At 43.4% G+C, this 20,968-nt stretch overlaps 1 protein-coding gene across 12 annotated transcripts in view; it reads left to right on the plus strand.

The window, feature by feature from the left end:
* Positions 1-20,968, plus strand: part of trpm3 (transient receptor potential cation channel, subfamily M, member 3) — a 77,362-nt gene that overhangs the window by 48,276 nt on the left and 8,118 nt on the right. For 6 of the 12 annotated variants that reach the window (XM_088375233.1, XM_088375234.1, XM_088375238.1 and 3 more), the window contains 14 exons: positions 1,058-1,232; positions 1,744-1,867; positions 5,823-5,895; positions 7,691-7,791; positions 8,188-8,322; positions 8,397-8,447; positions 10,878-11,018; positions 12,543-12,572; positions 14,073-14,365; positions 14,782-15,010; positions 16,313-16,516; positions 18,431-18,571; positions 19,897-20,025; positions 20,458-20,709. In XM_088375233.1, the coding sequence (XP_088231359.1) occupies positions 1,058-1,232; positions 1,744-1,867; positions 5,823-5,895; positions 7,691-7,791; positions 8,188-8,322; positions 8,397-8,447; positions 10,878-11,018; positions 12,543-12,572; positions 14,073-14,365; positions 14,782-15,010; positions 16,313-16,516; positions 18,431-18,571; positions 19,897-20,025; positions 20,458-20,709 (2,078 nt within the window). The remainder of the gene's footprint in view (positions 1-1,057; positions 1,233-1,743; positions 1,868-5,822; positions 5,896-7,690; positions 7,792-8,187; positions 8,323-8,396; positions 8,448-10,877; positions 11,019-12,542; positions 12,573-14,072; positions 14,366-14,781; positions 15,011-16,312; positions 16,517-18,430; positions 18,572-19,896; positions 20,026-20,457; positions 20,710-20,968) is intronic. The other 6 variants (XM_088375228.1, XM_088375236.1, XM_088375229.1 and 3 more) reach the window with 4 other exon arrangements.

Consider the following 20,968-nt stretch of genomic DNA (forward strand, 5'->3'; position numbering starts at 1 on the left):
AAATGAACCTCAAGCAATGTTTTATTAGGATTTCTACAAGACATTCCCCATCCAGGGCGTGTTTGTGTTATTGTCATCAATAATTTACTTAGTAGCAAGTATTGTGTTGAATATCCAGAATCTGGAATAACCTCAAGCAAGAAGTAAGGCAACCAGGAGACGTGCTCAGATGCTAAACAAGCCAAGCCAGTGAATGCTAACCAAACTTGTCTGTGTCATAAAAAAAGAACTTTGTTCAATAAATAAATAAACACTAAATAAATAAATGGATGGATGGATGGTGAGCAAGCAAGTTGTATAAAATGTTGATCTTTTTTTATTCTAAAGTTGTTCCAATGTAAATGTTGTAGTTAGTGAAGCTCAGGATAATTTCATGACTTTTGTGGTTTTGTTTTGCTTGTTGTGCTTTTCACACTATTAAACCTGCCGCAGCTGTGCTTCCCCCTCCTCGTTCGCCCCACGGTGGCTTTTACTTTAATGATAATTTCTCTCCGCAGCCATCCAAACAACCCCAAACGTGCAAAGAGCAACACGGAAGAGATCAGCTTCCTTACGCTTGCGTCCATTTCGGTGTCCCGCCCTCGTCTAATCTCGTGACGTGTCACGGCACAGTGACGTTTGAAGTCTTTGAAGCAGATGAAGTCCCGAAAATATTCTCCTTATGTAACTGTCCCCCTTGCGGTGGAGTCTATGCCGCCAAACGCCCGTCGTCCTTGTCTTGCCACGCGCAAGAGGCCGTGTGAATTATGCAGACCCCAGAGTGCGGTGCAGGGATGATCCAGCAAGGCGTAGCTTTTTGAATTATAAGAGTCAAAACGGCAAGAAGAAATAGCATGTCAAACAAGACAAGAGGGGTGGCGGGTTTAGGGAATGGATTGGACCCAAACCGTTAAATAGGCGGGGGTGGATACTGAGCCGTCATGCCTCAATGGATACTCTCTTACAACAAAAAAACATGGACTGAACTGAGGGGAAAAATAGAATATCTTGCCACTGTTCAGTTTGTAATGGTTTTCAGATTTGACAGAGAATTGTGCTTTGTTTTATTTGTATCCAGGTATTGGCCAGGGCGTACCAGTGGTGGCTCTTATTGTGGAAGGAGGCCCTAATGTGATCTCCATCGTGTTGGAGTACCTCAGGGACACCCCGCCGGTCCCTGTAGTCGTGTGTGACGGCAGCGGAAGAGCCTCCGACATCTTGGCATTTGGTCACAAATACTCCGAGGAGGGAGGGTAGGCAAATTTGGATGGAGAGCACTATCGTACGGATGCACTTTTCCATGCCTTTGGCTAATAGACACCAGCGCAAAAATGAACTCATGCTGAATGAATCTCATTATATTGTGCATACTGCAGACGCGTTCCTCCGCGTATGTGTGATGATGAATACGTTTAAGGAAAACGGCTTATTGGGAACAAAACAATTGCAGCAAATTAAAGTTGTTACTGGAAAATATGCTGATGCATCACTTTGATAATGCAACGTGTTTCTCACGAGACGCGCTTGGCTTAATTGTTTTTAGTGTTTCTCACTGCGTCCAGTTAAAGATGAAGCTCATTTTGCTAAAGAGCATCAGGAATACTGTAGCAGCCGATAGTCCCGGTCAACCTTGGTTTCACTTACAGATAACAAATCTAATTTACCCCACCCGCCCCTTTGCTTTCTCCCCCTCTTCTGTTTTCCTCTGCCCTTTCTTTGGTTTGATTTCCATTTATCCTGCTCCTCTCGGCTTCTTTTCTGCAGCATAATTAACGAGTCTCTGAGAGACCAGTTGCTGGTGACCATCCAGAAAACCTTCAGCTACAGCCGCACACAGGCCCAACATCTGTTCATCATCCTCATGGAGTGCATGAAAAAGAAGGAGCTGGTGAGTGCTTTGAAAATATTGATTGGACACGCTAACTACTCACAAGGCTTGAGTCTAACCCATTTTTTTTCCTTGGTTGATATCGCACTAATGTTAATTTTACCCATGAGTATCCAAACTGTGCATAATATTACAGTGCCTAATAATAATCCAATACAACATAATACACATTTATTTATATTGCGGATTTTACATATAGCAATGGGACAACCACAAATAAAATATACAGTGGCAGAACAGTACAAAGTCAGTCAGAAGCCAAAGTAATACGAATAAAACCTCTGTCTCATTTTTGACGAACACATAGACCCACTACGCTACTGTATAAATGTTTGCGATGTGGTACTATTCATTAATTAAAATTTGAGCTGACATGAACTGCACGGTGAGGGTTTATACAAAGTTCAAGGTAAGACACACATCCTGTGTTGTCACACACATTCATCTCTCATTCATGACATTGCTAAATAATAAGATAATAAATCATTCCATATATGAATAAATAAAATGCATACGACTATCTTTTAACACGCAAACACAACACGTTAATGAATAAAAGAACTTCAGTCGATATTTACCGACAGCTTCCACTTTATTCCGCAGCGAGTCTCGAATCAATCGACGCTAGCCACAAGTGTAAGTTTGCCAATACAATTGGAATTAGTTTCACATCGAAACACTTCATCCTCATTTTAATTCAACTTTGTGTTCTAGTTCATTTGTAACGTATTGAATTTGTGGTATTTGCAAAGTGGCAGGTTGGAAGCCCGGCCGGCGTCTTGCATACCATGTAAGAGGATTGACGACATCCTCAGCGGGCTTTCTCAAAAGCAGCCGGCTTCCCGGCACAAATGCCACCAAGCGGAACAATGGCACGTGAATCATTCAGCGCAAGCAGCTGTTGAGCGCCGATAATTTCAAGCCGCACAACAATTACCACCGTCGCAATAGCGCGCCGTAATTATGACAACATACAGACTGCGGTGAATCGGCGGCCGTATTGGTCACATTCTTTTTCCCTCTCTTCCATTGAAGTCACGCTAGGAAGACGTTCATGTGGCATTTGGGAGTTTTTATGTATGGTTTTTTTACGCGAATCATGTTGTTATGATGACTTCTGATGAAGCGTTCCCGTTATCTCGCCACTATTCATTTAAAAACGACTTGTCTCACAGGACAAAGGCTGCGATGATTTCTCCTGTCCCATGCAGAGAGTCAGTAAAGGCCTAAATGGATTACGGTTGTCTCGGAGCCAGAAAGTTGTTGGCACTTTGCTGCTTGGCGCTTCTCGGCCTCCGACAATTAGGTGTTGTGCCCAAGTGGACATGACACGTTTTTGTCGTTCCAAAAAAATTAAGACATTATATAACCTTTCAGATTTGGAGACTAATCTCCACTAATGAAATATGTAAGTATGAGCTTCACATATATGATGGCGCCTTTTATTTTTTGCTTTAGAGCAACAGTTTTCCGTAGCCATGAAGCAAACATCCAAAAACTCTAAATGCACTTTTTTTTTCTTTCTTTCCTGTGGCGCTTATAACCAAAAGTCTCATTCAGTATTCATGAGCTAGACCTTCTTCCCCCTCCCTCCCTTTAAATGTGATGTTATGCAAGTTGCTCAATGATATTTCCCATCTTGGCATGAATAATTGAGTAAAGAATAGCCCTTATATGTTTAATCCAAATGAAATATTCACGAGGAACAACCGTGGTTCGTCGGCCTCTCGACAAGAGAAGCTAAGAATTAGTTGGAGAACAAAATGGTCACTTAGGAGAAGAAGTCAAGGAAAATATGTGACTTTAAAAGAGGAAAACTGAGCCAGCACAATAAACTTTTGGAGGGGGAGGAGAAGGAGATAAAGTTGCCGGCGAGACACTTTGTTATCAGATGGGCAGTTTATCTGTTTAAAAATGGATGGGGAGACAAACTTAGTACACGAAATTCCTTTTGGGGCTGTCAAGCTGTGAATGATTATTTTCTTCTCACAATACATATGTTATATATTTAAATTCTCAGCCAGAAAGTTTTTGCTTTCCTTGCCAAAATATGGAATGCCGTTCACATATGTGCATGTCGCATTCATCACGGCACAGCCCTTTGCATATTTTCTAATCAGCTTGACACACTCCAGCATGACCGTTTTCCCCTGATCCCCAAAGCGTGTAGCTTAGCAAGTATGAAGATGAGGGAATCCTCCACTCACAGGAAGATTGCTTTGCCTTGACACTTCTCACATCCGTCTTTGCTCCTCTCTGCCTCCTTTGCCACACGCAGACTTCCTCTTTCCTCTCATCTCCATCTTCCTTCAGAAATTGCTACGATTCAGGTCTTATCCTTTATTCTGGTCTGCTCAAAGGCAGACAAAACTGAGTAGAATAATTGTTGTTCTTATTATTATAAAAATAAATAAAATGATAATTATTATTATGTCACATTCAATTATTATTATTATTATTATTTTCCAGTCGGAGGTACAATAAGGTATTGCAGAAAATGTCTCATGCCATGATGGTTCGGGACCATCAAGTCTATTTTGAAGCGACTTCAAACGAAAGGCCTGATATGAAGCGAGCGTACAATCCGATAAGGTGGACATCACTTTGCATGTAGCAGATGTTGCTGCATCACGGGGGTCCTTGAAATCACATTAGCAAGCTTGTACCTTCTAACAGGTTGCCTTGTTGCAAAAGATCTCCATTATGAGTGGAAGCGCAAACACTCAGGGGTCACCTTGGCGACGTGATTGGAAAAGGGAAAGAGAGAGGGAGAGACTGGGAGGAAGAGTGGAGGGGAATGGCCAGGGGAAGGGGCGGGATGATTCATGGTTAGATTCGTTGGGCACAAAGATGCTGGCTGGGAGAAGGCGCGGCGGTCAAGGTGAATACATCTGGGGGGGCCAAGATGATCTTCACTGATCGTGCTCTTTCCTCAATGACAACTTCATCCATCTTTTGTTCTGAAGGCAGCGAGATGCAAATTTTAACTGAGCTTTAATGAGCTGTGCTGGAGTCTGATGGAGTCATGTACTCACCATCTTTCCAATTCTTCTTTAAACCTGCAAACTGTGGATGATAATATGAAGGCAAAAAAAAAATATATATTTTGGAGTGGCACAATTACACGCAAATGATGTGCGTCTTTTCATGAAGACCTCTAATCGATACCTTCACATCCCATTGCACTTTCATTTCACCTGGAAAAAGACCTTTTGATTACGCAGCCGTGAATGTGTGTTGACGCACACACATATTGAAGTGCGCCCTAATTAGTGATTACGTGACACCATCCGAAGGTATTACGTGGCGCCTCACTCCTCATTCCTCGCAGGGATGCGTCCGCATGTCATCAGCATACGCTGCTCCGATGATTAATGGGCCGAGATAATAGATACCATAAATCACCAATGAGGATGGGATTACTTTTTAAATATTTGTATGAAAACACGCATCATTGGAGAAAGGACAGCTAGGGTTGGCCCGCACGATTGCCGCATTGGCCGAAAGAACGGCGAAGCAGCGGCGGCGGACGCCGGCCGATTCCCGGCGCGCTATGAAATGAAGCCATTTAAGATGGGAAGGGAGATGGGCTGCGGGGAAAGAAAGAAAGAAAGAAAGAGGGAAGGGAGGTGGGAGGAGATGGATGGTTGGATTGCGGGATTAGAGGAGTAACTCGTCAGCCATTCAGAACACGCGTCTTGGCTTTTTCAAGGTGCCCTCCACGCGTGAGCGCATCATACATGTACGTGCGCCTATGCCCACATGTGCCAACACTTGTTTGTCAAATATCACCTCGAAGGAATAAAAGCGTGCCTCAAGACAAAGGAAGGGAATCATTTTCTCTTTTACTGCGGTGTCCGAAAAATGTGTTCATATTTTTACTTATTTATCATATTCATATATATTATTATACGTATTATTTCTTTTTATTTCATATATCTTCTGTCCCTCCCAGATTACAGTCTTTCGAATGGGCTCCGAAGGTCATCAAGATATTGACCTTGCCATCCTCACCGCACTTCTAAAAGGTAAACCCTAATATTGTTCATATTCAAAGATGATGATATATTGGCCTTGCAGGCTCATTTAACCTCAAGCAAAAACATCCGGCAATATGTTCAACCTTGATTCAGTAGCCACGTATTGATTCGCCTAAGCGAATAAACAGGGATTGGGGGGGATTGGGAGTCCGACACACAACTGAACCATTCCCAATTGTTTCCCAAGGCCAATCTTTCCACACACACACATAGGATCCATACTTTCGATTGGTGACTCAGCTTGTCTGATTGATCACGGTTGCTCTGATGGTACAATCGGACTCTAATTGTGTCAGTAGCCGTTTTGGAGCATTCGCTCATTTGCACTTATGAATAGTTTGTAGCAGATTGGAATGTTTGACATCATTCTTGCAGATGCATCATTTCTTTGACTCACGTGGCGATTTGTGCCTTTATTGCCTTGCCTGTGAACAAATATTCAGTTATCTCCGTCACTCTTTCGTCCTGATTTCTAATAGTTTTTTTTCCCCCCATTTCTTTATACGCCGGTGTTTTGAAAGTGGGAAGAAGGGATTTCATTAAAATCGTGCAGAGGAAGCACCAAAAAAAAAAAAAAGCCGCTCGAGAGTCATTTCACACACATTTCCTCTCTCCCGCACGGTGAATAAAAGTCGTGTGAAGGCTTTTAGTGCAAAGTGAAATTCTGCCTCTGTCACATCCTGCAATAGAAAACGCTGGATTAGATCCCACGACAAGAACATAGCAAACAAGAAGTTGTGAGATTTAACAACAAAGCAGACTCGAGGGAATAATTGACGTCCGATGTCTGAGGGTTGGCTCCGTAAAGATTATTTGCCGCAATTTGGCCTCCACGGAGAAGCGCTATAAGATCACACGCTTTGAATAAAACAAGACCACGCTGCACTTTAATGCACACAAATCTCCAGTAAAGTGCTTATTAGCGAGCTTGTCCTCTTATTAGTCGAAATCGCTGCATGAGGCTCCAGTAATGCGTGTGCGGGCCTTCAAGTAGCGCCACATTGTAGACTGATTATTCTATTGGACTCATTGAATATTCTTGTCTACATACTAAAAGATTATTAGGGTTTAATTCACAGAAGACTGATTTTTTAAATGGAGCAGCTTAAAAGACTCAAATTATCGTCTGAGCGGTCGACGTCAATTTTTTTCCCCCCCCGCTTAACTGTACGTTGCTTTGTTATTATTGTTATTTCTGCTTTCAATCCTAAATGAAATGTCTACTGGAAACTATTTTTGATTAGATTTTTATTTAGTATTTTATTATTATTTAACGATTTATTATTATATATATATTTTTTTTTTATCCATTTTGATTCAATCTGCTGTTTTCAAATGATGAAAATATATTTCGGTAGATTCTCATTCATCCAGGTCATCGTAACAAGAGCGGCGTCTCCGTTTTTAAATGCCGAGGAGGGGATGTCCCCTCGGAGTCATCCTAATAGTGTTGTTGTTGCTGCCCAGAGTGGTTGGTGACCGAGTATCCTGCATACCAATTGGTCGTTCAGTCGCCTTGGTGGCAAAACAACTCATTAGAGCCTTTTTTTTTATTGGGGGTTGAATGAGACACTCTCTGGAAGGTGGGCTGTCAGGGAATTGTTATACAACTGCTGATGCCTCGGCTCTCCTTATCTGTTTCAAGATGCGAGCTTCAAGCTTCTTTAGTGTCATTATGCAAGACTCAAAATTCCGACTACCATTACAGAGTTTTATAATTGCTTCTAGAAAGGACAACATGTCCTAAAAGCAAACATGCATGTGATTCATCCTCCTCCTCCAGGCGCCAACGCTTCAGCTCCTGACCAGTTGAGTTTGGCTCTGGCGTGGAACAGAGTCGACATTGCCCGGAGTCAGATCTTCATCTATGGACAACAATGGCCTGTAAGATATTCACAGGAAGCTTTTCCCTTGTTGCCTAAACTGTACTCCGAATTATTTAGCATGTGATTGTTTGGCTGAAAAGTTCGGTCACGTTAAACCATAGGTGTCAAACTCAAGGCCCGGGGGCCAGATACGGCCCGCCACATCATTTTAGGTGGCCCGCAAAGACACATTTTGCTTGGACTTTGTGTCATTACTAAAATTACAAATTGTCTTCACTTTTTGAAAATAGAGCTAGCAAGCTTTGTTACCATTCATACTTTTAAATGATTTGAAAATGTTTTACCAGTCTGATTTCAAAAGTAGTTATTCAGTCAAAATGGCCCTCGGAGGGAAACCGACTTCAATGACAAAAACTAAGTTTTACACCCCTGCATTAAATTAATGTCTCCTCAGGTTGGTTCCTTGGAGCAAGCCATGTTGGATGCCTTAGTTCTGGACCGGGTGGACTTTGTCAAGCTGCTGATTGAAAACGGAGTCAGTATGCATCGTTTCCTGACGTTATCCAGGCTAGAGGAGCTCTACAACACGGTAAGCGAATCGTTCACGTCGTCGACGCGCCGTTGCAGACAGTTTGTTACGTTTCCCTTCCTTTTTGATTGCAGAGGCACGGCCCGTCCAACACGCTTTACCACCTCGTCAGGGATGTCAAAAAGGTACGAGAATCACTTTTTGTTGCACAGCCTCTGGGAATGTTGGCTGGAATGTCTTGTGTAGTCAAGACCACATGAAGCTTCTTTTGATTTGCCTTTCTTTGTATTTCTTGGTTTGGCTAGTCTTAGTTGCTCCTAACCCGCAAATAGAGGCCGGCCGGCCCGCCAGCAGTTTTCTTTCAGCCGGAGCTGCGTAGAGCTGTGCATGGCTCTCATCCTTCCGTCGACTTCCATTTACTCCTTCACTATTGACTCTGTTCTTTCTCGAAGGCACGCACAGCACCATTGCAAACAAACGCCAGCGCACATTAAACAGTCTTTTATTTGCAGACCTTTTGGAATTTGAGAAAACAGCTGTGGAACTGCTGCGAGGCTGAGAAGGAGTAACCTCATGTGTTTGTTTGTGTTGACAAGTGAAAATGCACAGTTTGCCACATTTGTCATTTGTTCCCTATGCATCGCCATCACGTTAATTTCATCGGGAAGCTGATGAAATGTTTTCATTCACTTCTTGCAAGTTAAACCGTCGCCATTTGCATAATGTTTTTTTTTTGTGGCGCACACAACTTGATTGGAACGTCGCCAAACAGAAATCTGAGCTTCACGGTCCGTCCGTGGCAATTTCGAGTGAGCCCTCATTTGGGAATTAACAGACGAGTCAAAATCAGCAGCGTTAGCATTAGCAGCGGTACATTACTTCAAGCGGTACTGATTGCGGTAGCCTTGCATCCTGCGTTGGGACTTGCGGAAAAGGTTGGATGCTGCAATCGCACATCTTCAAACGTGACTCTGATGCGTAGAACCTTTTTGAACAACCCCACCTACACATGCATACAAATAAAGTGCATGGCGAGACATCCTTTTTGAGCTATTTAATAATACACTTTCATTTGTATTTTTGAGTGTTTTCTGTTCTGCCTTCATATAACACAAGGGGGCACCAAAGACCTAGCTAACAAAGAATTGTTGTAATTGGTGTCAATGAAGTATGTTGTTTAGTAAGTTTAGCCTGGGGTGATAACAGAAGTTACAGAGAGTCTTTGCTGTTTGTGTCATACACGCCTCAAATGTGTTCAAAATCGCTCAATCGTTTTTTTTTTTTTTTGGAAGGGTAATGTAAGAGTTTGAAATGATACGGAACTACACTGCATCTCTCTGGCGTCAGATTTTAGCGCCTTCCCCGGATTGAGCGTTCGCGGCCGCTGTTTTTGTTCACCTCGGCGGGCTTTTAGATCCCGAAGCAGGTGTTCTTCTGGTAACTGTTGCTGAAGGTTGCTCTCGGGTGTAATGTGCTCCAATCATTACACGGTGGGAAAGCGCAGTCAGAAACAGACAGATTGGCTTTGTGGGCTGCAGCTGCTCAAGCAGAAATGGACTTTCCTGACGAGTAAATGAACAAAAGGTGGATCACGCTGGTTGTCACCGTGCTTCCACATCTCGCCACGGAAAGTAACCTGCCTCTTTGACTTGTTGCTTTTGCGAGTATGACACATATTTGCATGGCATCTTTATTCAATTATATTTAATAATATAATATAAATGTCACGGGATTTGTGTCTCTTCATGACACTCTTTTCGAAACACTTCATTTAATCAAATATATTTCTAAGACTTTCTTCGTTACCTGAAACAGGTTGGGGACCGATGAAATTTCTGGGAAAATATTCCAACGGATCACATTCTGGTCGACTACAGAAAAATAAAACGCGTCAATAATCAAGCCTTTGTCTGGCCTGGATCAGAAGCATTAGACAATCCTCAAATTTTGCTTTATCGTCGCTAAGTGTATACCTCGCCTAACTAAGCGGACATCCCTTGAGGGTAAGTGTTCCGTGATAATGAATTAAGCACCGTCGAGGTTTTATGTCGAGGGCAAACATCTTATCTTTAAATCCTCCTTCGTCTGTCCCTCTTTATATCACCCGTCTCTTCCAGACTAACATCTTTTTCTCCCGCTTTAGTCCCTAAAAGAAAATGATTCAGCTTTTAAAATTAACCTCAAAAATCAATCATGCTCTTTAGACAGTTTAAGAATTTTCATCTAAGGCCAGACATGGACATTTTGTCAATGTCTCGAGCCTTGCGAGACCAGCCCAGGTATTGGCACTCCTTCCAATGTAAAGCACGGACTTGTTGAAAAAACAATTTTGTGCCAAGCGCTGGAAGAGAGATCTCATGCGTCGTGTTTTGTGTTTTTCATTTCCCTTGCTCGTGCTTATCGTGCGTTCTACTCACTGACGCTGTGTGTTCTTTCCAAGCGAGAATATCCAGGGTTCAGTTGGATCTACTTCAAGGTGAATCCAATAATCACGTTTTCTTTCATAGCCAAACTCAGTTTGATGTGGATTTTTTTTGTGTTGTTGTTGCAGTGAGTGTGCACATTACTTGCCTGGCCAAGAAGTTGTTGCCCATTAACGCTGCGCACTTTTGCAGGGAAACCTGCCCCCAGACTACCGCATCAGCCTCATCGACATCGGACTGGTCATTGAGTACCTCATGGGCGGAGCTTATCGTTGTAACTACACCAGGAAGAGATTCAGGACTCTGTACCACAACCTTTTTGGACCCAAAAGGGTAAGCAAATTCATCTCATGTTTCTTCAACAGTCATTATTTTTATTTAATATATAGGCAAAACTCTTATATATTTATATCTATTTTTATATATTTTAAATATATGTAAATATTGATATATTTATATCTATATATATATAAATGTATAATATATGTATATTTATATATACATATAATATATATTTATATTTTTTTCACTACTTGAATCATTACTATTCATAATTACAAATATATCCTATGAGCAAATGAACCCTGATAAGATGAATAATTTGGATGCATTGTATTTTAATCATGATATAATATGCAAAGCAGGGACTACAATATGTACTCCAGGGCAAAATGTAAAGTTCAGTGTTTCTTGCCACATGCCTGAGTGGTCCTGCAAGATCACGGCAACCTTAGCCCGTAATTATGCAGGCAGTCAAAGTTTTGTTAGCGCTTTTGCTGCTTTCGGCACACAAATTGGAATTTCCATTCTTTTAAACGGAGATAGATGCAATATGTTTTCAAATGAGCGTTATCTGTTCATTTTAACGTGTAACTTTGGATAGTCAATGATATCATTGACGCGAATGCTAACAACCTGAAGGCTGTCCAGTCTGGTGCACTGATAGCGGCAAGAAAGCTCTAATCTGTTGTCGCCAAGGGTAACGAACCAATGATTAGCCCATCCACGTTATTTTGTAGCTGGGATTCTGATGTAAGGTTAATTAAGGTCAAACTATTACAGACTACCGTTTTCTATTGATGCTGTGTGTGTCATTGAACTCACATTGATATTGATTGTAAGTGTTGTCGATGCAGACAGTACCACTCATCTCACTTGGCCGTTAGAAACCACTTAGCAAAAGGCTCATTACCCGCTCCTGTGCACCTTATAGTTGGCTCTTTTTTTTTTTGGGCCACCCCATGCACACCTTCATTATGAGCAGTCCATTCCTCTTCAATTGGGTTCTTGCATTATACACGGGTGTTATGATAAAAGAAATATCACAATGTCTTCATTTTGCTTCATGGTCCGCCGTACGTGTGCGCGTGCGTTGTCATATGCTTGTTTATCTATTTGCATGTCTCCAATGGAAGCAACAAAAGCAGCTTGACGGAGGAAGATGGAGTCATGCAAAGCTATTTTGATGGCGAGGGACTCCGTTTCTTATTTTGCCTTTTTCGACGCCAGCGAAAGCTGTGATCGCAATCAAACGCTCATACGCACGCACATAAACACATGTTAAAAAAAAAAAAGGAACAAAGCCCTTAAATAGATGCAGATATCACTCACCCCCCAAGGAAACCATGCCTATTTTTACCAACTGGGATGATAGCTCATGAATGCATAATGCAAACATGGCCTTGTTTTTAGTACAGATACACAGTACGCTGTACTAAAGCCACCGCTCTGCTTCAAGAGAGGTTGTAGCTGTGCACATACGTAGCATCCTGTCTTTTCACCAGCAACACATTGCTCCATGAAAATACATCCCAAAAGATGTTGTTCAGTCTGTTCATGTTCTTGTTGCTTTTTTAGCCCAAAGCCTTGAAACTGCTGGGGATGGAGGTGAGTGTTGCCATCATGGTCATTCCTTCACCGCCCGTCCTCCACTTCCTCCTTCCCCTCCTCTAAAGTGTTCTTCCAAATACGTGCTGGTCTGTGTTTTGTCCCTCGGTCAGTCAGTGTCTTCTTTTTCCAAGTATAATCATCACTGTTTTGTGGCTCCCGACTGTTTAAATGTGTCAGTCATGTGTGTGGAGCCTCTTCTCACAAGAGTTTTTAGTAGGATTTCATACAAAAAGTAATACACTGTACTTAGAAGAGGTGGGCAAATACTGACGGAAACTCAGTGATGGAGGACAATACCCTCCTACGGTACTTAATTTATATAAAAAAAAAACTTGTTTTAAAACTATGCCAAAATACAGTATAAAATTCACCACTGAAGTTGCGCAAAACCTTTGATTTACTGTACAATGCTGCGCTATCCATTAGCATACTGGAAAATATCTTTCCATGTTTATACATATTTATTAATTATTATATATACTTGTGATTTTTCTCGATTATTTGACATTTTCGATGTTGAAGTCTTAATGAGTCGTAATTTTCTTTGGCGGCATTTTATCACCAAGCAGCACAATTGTCAGATGTGTGCCTGCTAGCTAGAGCAGTTTAGGTTAAGGGGTGGGTGAACTTTTTGTGCTGAAGAACCAGAGGAGGGCCAGGTCATTTCTAAATGAGTATTTTTAAAAAAAGTATAAAAAGGTTTCCTTTCCGCCCAGCTCCTCCAGAGGGATTCCAATGTTTTATCAAGCTAGCTAGACGTAGGTCTAAAAACATTTATCCGCTACAGTCAATAGAAGATTTACTACGATGACAGTTTGCCCCTTGAACTAATAGCGTCCCAAAATGGTTAGAGTAGATCAGTTGTCACTTTTGTGAAACTTTCTACTAAATTCTTGTGAGAACGCATTTGTCTGAGCTCACAGTTTCCCCCAACTGAATGAGCAATGACTGACGTCATGTGTGATTCCGCACTGTGTAGTAGCTGCAGTTTTCTGTCAATCATGAATTTAAAAAGAAAAAACATGCATGATGTTTTGTCTATTCTCTTCACGTGTGCCCGTCAATGTCGCTAAACCAAAACACGTTAGCTTATGTTAGCTGACTGCATTACAGGCTATTCATTGGCCCGGTTTTGTTTCAAAGCATGTAGAATATCTAGAGCGCTACAGCTAGCCACTAGATATTTACAGTTGAACATTAATCTTACGCAAATGACAATTTTTGAAATCAAACATTCATCATGTGTTAGGCTCTAGCTAGCAGTGTCAGTCCAGAGACGGGAATACACTACCCAAGAGACCGTTTCAGACACAAGGAGGGCAAATGAGATTTTGAATATGTCATTTTCATTCATATGTAGTGGACCGTATACGGAATTGAAAGTGGTCAGGGCCGCCACATTTGCTCTTCGGATTGATGGTAATGAGCATCATCCATCCTCTACAAAGCTATCTATCTTTTCCTCCCCTCCTGTCACATGTCACGGATCCCCACCAGGATGACATGCCCATCCGTAGGGGCCGCCAGAAAACCACGCGCAAACGAGAGGAGGAGGTGGACATCGATTTGGACGACCCCGAAATCAACCACTTCCCTTTCCCCTTCCACGAGCTGATGGTGTGGGCCGTGCTGATGAAGCGGCAGAAGATGGCGCTCTTCTTTTGGCAACACGGCGAAGAGGCCATGGCCAAAGCCTTGGTGGCGTGCAAACTGTGTAAGGCCATGGCGCACGAGGCTTCCGAGAACGACATGGTGGACGACATCTCGCAGGAGCTCAACCACAACTCCAGGTGGGTGTGACAGACCCGTCATTTTAAAATGAATACAAATAATAATAGAAAATAATTACCCGTATTTACTGTCATTTAAGTTTTAAGCTTGGTGGAACTGTATTACAACATACTGAGATGTTTCTATTTTGCCAATCCCATATTGCTAAATGAGGCAACATACTGATAAAAACGTCCCTCAGCATGATGTCGTGTGTGTCTACTTGAGCCATTTTTATGTGCCGCTGCCTTTTTGTTTTTGAAGTCCTCTCTCTTGTGTGATGGTGTTTTTATGCAAATCTAATTTCGAATGTGGAGCAGATGGTCAGTGATGCCTGGACCAGTTTCATGTAATCCTTACATGTCGTGACAAGGCACAACAATCCCTCTGTTCATGTCTTTATGCGGGCGCTTATGTTCCGCATACTATTTCCTAGAGAGTTTGGCCAGCTGGCTGTGGAACTTCTGGACCAGTCCTATAAACAGGACGAGCAGATGGCCATGAAACTCCTGACGTATGAGCTGAAGAACTGGAGCAACGCCACCTGCCTGCAGCTGGCGGTAGCGGCCAAGCATCGCGATTTCATCGCCCACACTTGCAGTCAGATGTTGCTGACCGACATGTGGATGGGACGTCTGCGCATGCGGAAGAACTCGGGACTCAAGGTAAGGGAAATAATCATTTATGAACACTTGAGGTAATAGTCCAACACTTAAGAGCATAATGAGTCGAATCAGCCGCGAGGTGTGAATCTTCTGCCGTTACTTTTAATCCTGCTGATTCTTTTCTGAAGCCACGGGCAATGAAAGAGTTGACCTTAATTACTAGCAAACCTTCAAACCCTGTCCCATATATTTTGGAGCGTTCGCTTTGGGGCCGCGGACACGTATTCACTTTGACTGCCTACTCGATATTTGCATAAATCTCCCCTTTCAGGTGAAAATGTAATTGGGCTCTTTTTCGGTTCGTTTTTCTGTCTAATGGGTGAAAAAGACACTTGGAGGGAAAAGTTTGGACTTCCAGATCTCCTGCGGTAACAATTTTCATTTTGACAAGCAGTCGGTTTCTGCTAGGGGTGCAGTCAGCGGGGGGGGGGGGTCGCACCCGCACCCTCTCTCGGTTTAGCCTCCCGGAGCTGGAGGCACCGGGGAACGCTTCAAGTATTCCTTGACCTTTGAGTGTACTGCCAAGGCTCGCGGGAGTGGAAAGAGACAGTAAGCACGCCACAAGTGGAACAAACAAGATGCCGTGCCCTCGGGGTGTCGTGACATCTCGCAAATAACGCTGTCCAAATATTGTCAAACAATGCGCATGTCGCCAACGTTATCACCACGACGGTGAGCATCCATTCTCAAAACTAGAACTCATCACCGCAGGCTAGGAACACCATCAAGGAGTTGACACTATCGATTTCAACACCACGTCCAAGTCTGACGCCTTTTGATTCTCTTGACTAATGACAGACGCTCGGTGCGCTAGCGCGGAGCCTGGAAGTCGTACTGAAGCGAAATGAATGATTTGCCCTCTTTCGGATTGACGGTCAGGCATGTCGCCGGGTCGGCAATAGTCGACTTTGTATTTGGCCGCGTTGCCGGGCCTTAACGACTCGCGTCTCGGTAATGTCGCCTTGCTTGCTGCTGGCAACATATCGCCATTAAGATCGTCGTTGCCATGCTTACAAATGATCATTGAGTGTTCCGTGCATTAAAAAGTGCTACGACCGATTACGAGAGCTGCTTCAGGCATCTTCGATCCATCTTCTTTGCCGTTTGAAAGTGTTTTCAGAGCACCGTACTGCATCCGCAAAGCTTCCTTGGATGACTTCCGCGGCGACGGCCTCGACGGCGGCCCCGACCCAGTTTATGTATCACACGATGATCAATGCCGCACATCCTAACGACGGCATCGCCGCTCGTGAAAGCGCTCGTTTCCATCACATCTGTCACGGCTCCCCCCCTCCCCAACAGGTCATCTTGGGTCTGCTCCTGCCCCCGTCTATCCTGAGCCTGGAGTTCAAGAACAAAGACGAGATGTCGTACATGCCCCAGGACCAGGAGGCCTACTTACAGGAAAAGGAGGAAGAAGAGCCCGAGAAGCCCGTCAAGGAGAAGGAGGAAGAAGACATGGAGTTCACAGTAAGATCTTACTGTGAGGCGCAGTACAACTCCGTGGTGAGAGAACCCACCTCAGCCCTGCATCTCAGAACCTACACACGATTCTCGTAGTCATGTCCAAAAAACAAGTGCAGTTTGATTCTGCCGGAAATGACAATTTGCTGCGCACACACGCTGACAAATCTCCAAACGCACACAACACGGCCAAGCTTCCCGTTCTTCGTTGTCTAAGCCAAGACGTTGGAGTTGTAGCGTCTCTTGTGGGTTTTCCTCGTGAATGTTTCTCCTTCCGTCGATATCCTCCTCCCCGCCTCTTGTTCTCGTTCAACCCCCATCCTGTACCCCCTCTCCTTACCTCCCTCCTTCCAAGATGAGGTACAGTACAACGCTAGCCGATAGCCGCCTGTCACGCTCACCACGGCGGGCCGCTCCGCATGCGGGCTGCCGAGCATGGGCCGGCCCGGAACATGCATTGATGTTTCCCGTGCGTGCCTGCCGCTGCACATCTGAAATCATCCAGAGTCTGAGCGAGCACCTTCTCACAGCCATAGAGTCGCTCCATCGACGTCTATAAAAGACTTGGATGCCGGGGCAGCACTTGGACGTTTTCCCAGTTCAATCTAATCAGTTGAGGAGATATATCAGGATCCGGTTTGCGCACTAAAATCAAGAGTGGCAATTGATTTGTAATTCGCAAGCTGGATCTTATATTGTCCTTTTAACTGATTGCATTGAAGTTGAGCACTTCAGCACCACGCTCTTTCCCTCATCCGCATTCAGCTCAGCCAGCAAGCCGGCACAAAGAGACATGGACGCTGCTAGCACATGTGACTCAAGAAGAAATAAAATAGATGTTTCCCCAATTGAGTGTACGAGCCGTAGAGCAAAATACGTCCATTTAAAAGAAAATGAGCTGTGTTTTCGTCGTGGACGTGACCTATGTATAAGAGGCCTGCAGTTAGAGGACACATTTGCAATTTTGTCCCGGCTTGTGACTGTGCAAATGCACCGCTAGATACGTAAGAATTTATTCCGATCAAATATATCAACCAAATAGAATGGCTGTATGAAACAAATATCCGCCAGAAATGTTCAGTTTAATCCTGATTATTACTTACAAAAAGTCACACTAATACCAAATTATAGGAAGTGCTTTCTCAATTGTATTTACATGTATTTTTATTTTTATAAAACGGCCGACCAATAGTTTCTTTGGCTCCCAAAAAACAAAAACAAAAAAAAAAATGCTTTTCCAAGCGCATTCTTCAACACCCCGCCGATGTTCTCAAATGACGCCGTCGCTCAACACGCAGACAGACCGCTTATCAAAATGTTTCATACAGCTGTTGTATTGGATTGCGTAAGATCGTGTGGGTGTACCTAATAAAGTGCCCATTGAGTGATATATCAATTCCAAAGATATAAACTCTCTCAAAGTCCTGCTCTTGCTTTCACATGGTAAGATTGGGGCGTGAACCCTCTCTCATGGATTTAGGAATTGTGTCCCAGATAAAAAGCAGATTTCAATGTCTTCCTTTTCTGTCCTCTCTTTCTGTCTTCTCCTTGTCCCCCTCTGGTCCGTCTTGTTGTCTGAGACACAATCCATGAGTGTGCGTCCGTGTGTCATTGTGTGTCACCAGCATTCGCTCACCTCAACACTCACCTCAAACACACATTTCACATTTTGGAATGAAGACATTGCTTGTGCTTGCTTTTTTTGGATTTGGCAGAATGATAAATGATTAGGTTTGTGTACTTGCCTAGAAAGTAACCCTTTATTCTCTTTGTGTGTCTTTTTCGTGTTCAACACACCCCATCCACCCTCTTTCCTTCGACATGCTTGTCTTCCCTCCTCCTCGGCCGCATTGCATTTTCCTCCCACTCTCTTCATCCCTTTATCCCTCCCTTCCTCCCTCCTCGCCGCCCACGTTGCTCCTTGTGGGGTTCCCGTGCCTCTCCCTCCCCCACCAGGCGATGTTGGGGAAGGTAGCCACGGAGACATCCAGAAAGAAGGACGTCGAGGAGGTTCAGAAACGTCACCGCCTCATCCCCATGGGACGCAAGATCTACGAGTTTTATAACGCTCCCATCGTCAAGTTCTGGTTCCATACGGTCAGTTTGTGGTCCAGCACAAATGTACTCAAGCTTCCACATTCACCAATCATCTCCTCACTCCAGCTGACACAAAGTCATTTTCCATCCACATCCTCCTTGGCCCAAGTGTGACCTTTGACACCATCTTACACACAATAGACTTGGCTTCATCCACGTCGGACCGCACTCCGTTCATTCATATAAAGTCTCTCCCTCGTCACTTCCGGTGTGCCCCAGGGCTCTGTCCTGGAGCCCCTGCTCATCATCTACCTAAGTGTCACTTCATGAATTTGATATTCTCCTTCATTGCAGATGGTACCCGGCTGTAAACAAATCAGAACAAAAATAACATGGTGTTTTGAGTTATTATGTGTGTCTTTTGGGTGCACTTAATGGCCTAATGTGCTGATTATATTCTTGCCGATCACACGAATTATCTTGCATTCACTTTCCTTGAAGAGATGTTATGCTTCTTCTTTTATCTCATTTCCCGCCTCTGGTTATTTACCTCCCTCTGATTCCTTTTGTATATTTTATTAATGCACTAGTGTGGTCTTCTTTGGCTTACCGTTAGTTATTGTTGTACACTCCTTAGCACAGTTTACATAGATCTTTTTACCAATTTGATTTGGCGTTGAATTATAGCATGTCTAAAAACCCAAAAAATATTTCATGGTTACCTTTTTACTTCCGCATAAGACCTAACTTCTGATTTGAATACCATTTCCTCTGGTCTGCGCGGTGATGAGCTACAGTCCATATTACAAGTGCCGTAGAAATCAAATCAGTCAGTCGATGACTGATGTTAATAGGCGCTGCCTCGGGAGATGCATAATGGACATTTTCAGGCCAAGCGTGCAGGTAGAGTGGTGAGATGTCTCGACATCAAATCTCTATTTTGGGGGATAGTGTCACTCGCTTGGTGAGCAGTCATTAAAATAAGTGTCACAGCAGCCAAGCAGTTAGCGGTTGATGCTGCGGGCCCATCACACTCTCATCACGTTCTACTCTTTTGAATTGTTCGCATACCAATTGCTAGCATGTTTATATCAATTATCGTTAAACATAGCGACTAATTACAGGACAGGATAAATTGGTCTCAGCACATTCTCTACTCAGCAGTCTGTCTTGGCGCTTTTACAACCCGGGCTGCTGACTTGCTATATTTTTGCATATCAACTGTTAGCATGTTAGCATTTTATCAAATGTAATTAGAAATATACCCTAATACAGAGCAAGATGTTAATCCCATACGTGCCCTAACATTTTCTCTGTTCAGATTACTGCTTGCTAGTTTAAGAGTGAGAATTTGATCATTTATCAGCATTTTCTTTGCTTTCCAGATGGCCTACGTGGGCTACCTAATGTTATTCAACTACATTGTCCTGGTAAAGATGGATCTACAACCTTCGGCGCAAGAGTGGATCGTCATCGCTTACGTCTTCACTAACGGCATTGAGAAGATGAGAGAGGTACTCATTGAAACATTACAATATGCACAAATAATCACAAATGGGGTCATGATGCTCTTTCGGACAGTTGGTAAAATCCACAAAAGATGAAAAATGAACACTATGTAGATGAATGAGACTACGGCGTGTTAGGTTGTGACCTGCTTGTGCTGTAAATGTATGAAAAGCATTCATCAATTTGTCACATCCATTTTTCCTGAACTGTGCTTTTGAATAGGTGAGCTTACACTGCCCTCTACCGGCTGCAATTTATTTTTCACACTGATGCAATGTGGTTACTGTCCACTGCCTGCAAAGTTGTAACGTAAACCACAAAATGTTTGCCTCGTGTCTTGGCGTGACATTAACGTCTTTACCTTTTTTCTTGACCCATTTCAGCATTCTCTTCTGGTCTTCCTTCCCAGCTCTAATTCTTCTCCAACCCTCTTCTAGATCCTTATGTCAGAGCCAGGGAAGTTGTTACAAAAGGTCAAGGTGTGGCTTCAGGAGTATTGGAACATCACAGACCTCATGGCCATCCTGATATTTTCTGTCGGCATGGTTCTGCGTCTCCAGGAGCCCCCGCTCATGAACTATGGACGGGTCATCTATTGCGTCAACATCATCTACTGGTACATCCGGCTGCTCGACATCTTTGGTGTCAACAAGTACCTGGGTCCCTATGTGATGATGATTGGCAAGATGGTGAGATGTAGCTGGAGCGTCATCTCCTTTTGTGTTACGTGGCTCGCCAATTTCCTTTCATTTCTCTATGCTAATCGAGCCTTGAAAGCCACTTTTACACAATGTTCCCGCCGACCATTTCAGGCCGGCGTGAGTAGAATGTGACGGGCAAACGTATTTTCCCGCAACTCCACATAATGGGCTGAGATGGAAAATATGGTGGTAGTGTAATTATTGCCTAGGTTTGGTGTTTGATTCGGAAAAGGGCACAACTTTTCAA

The sequence above is a fragment of the Syngnathus floridae genome, chromosome 5 (assembly GCF_059516105.1).
Source record: "Syngnathus floridae isolate MCC-2025c chromosome 5, RoL_Sflo_1.0, whole genome shotgun sequence".
Classification (NCBI taxonomy): Eukaryota; Metazoa; Chordata; class Actinopteri; order Syngnathiformes; family Syngnathidae; genus Syngnathus; species Syngnathus floridae.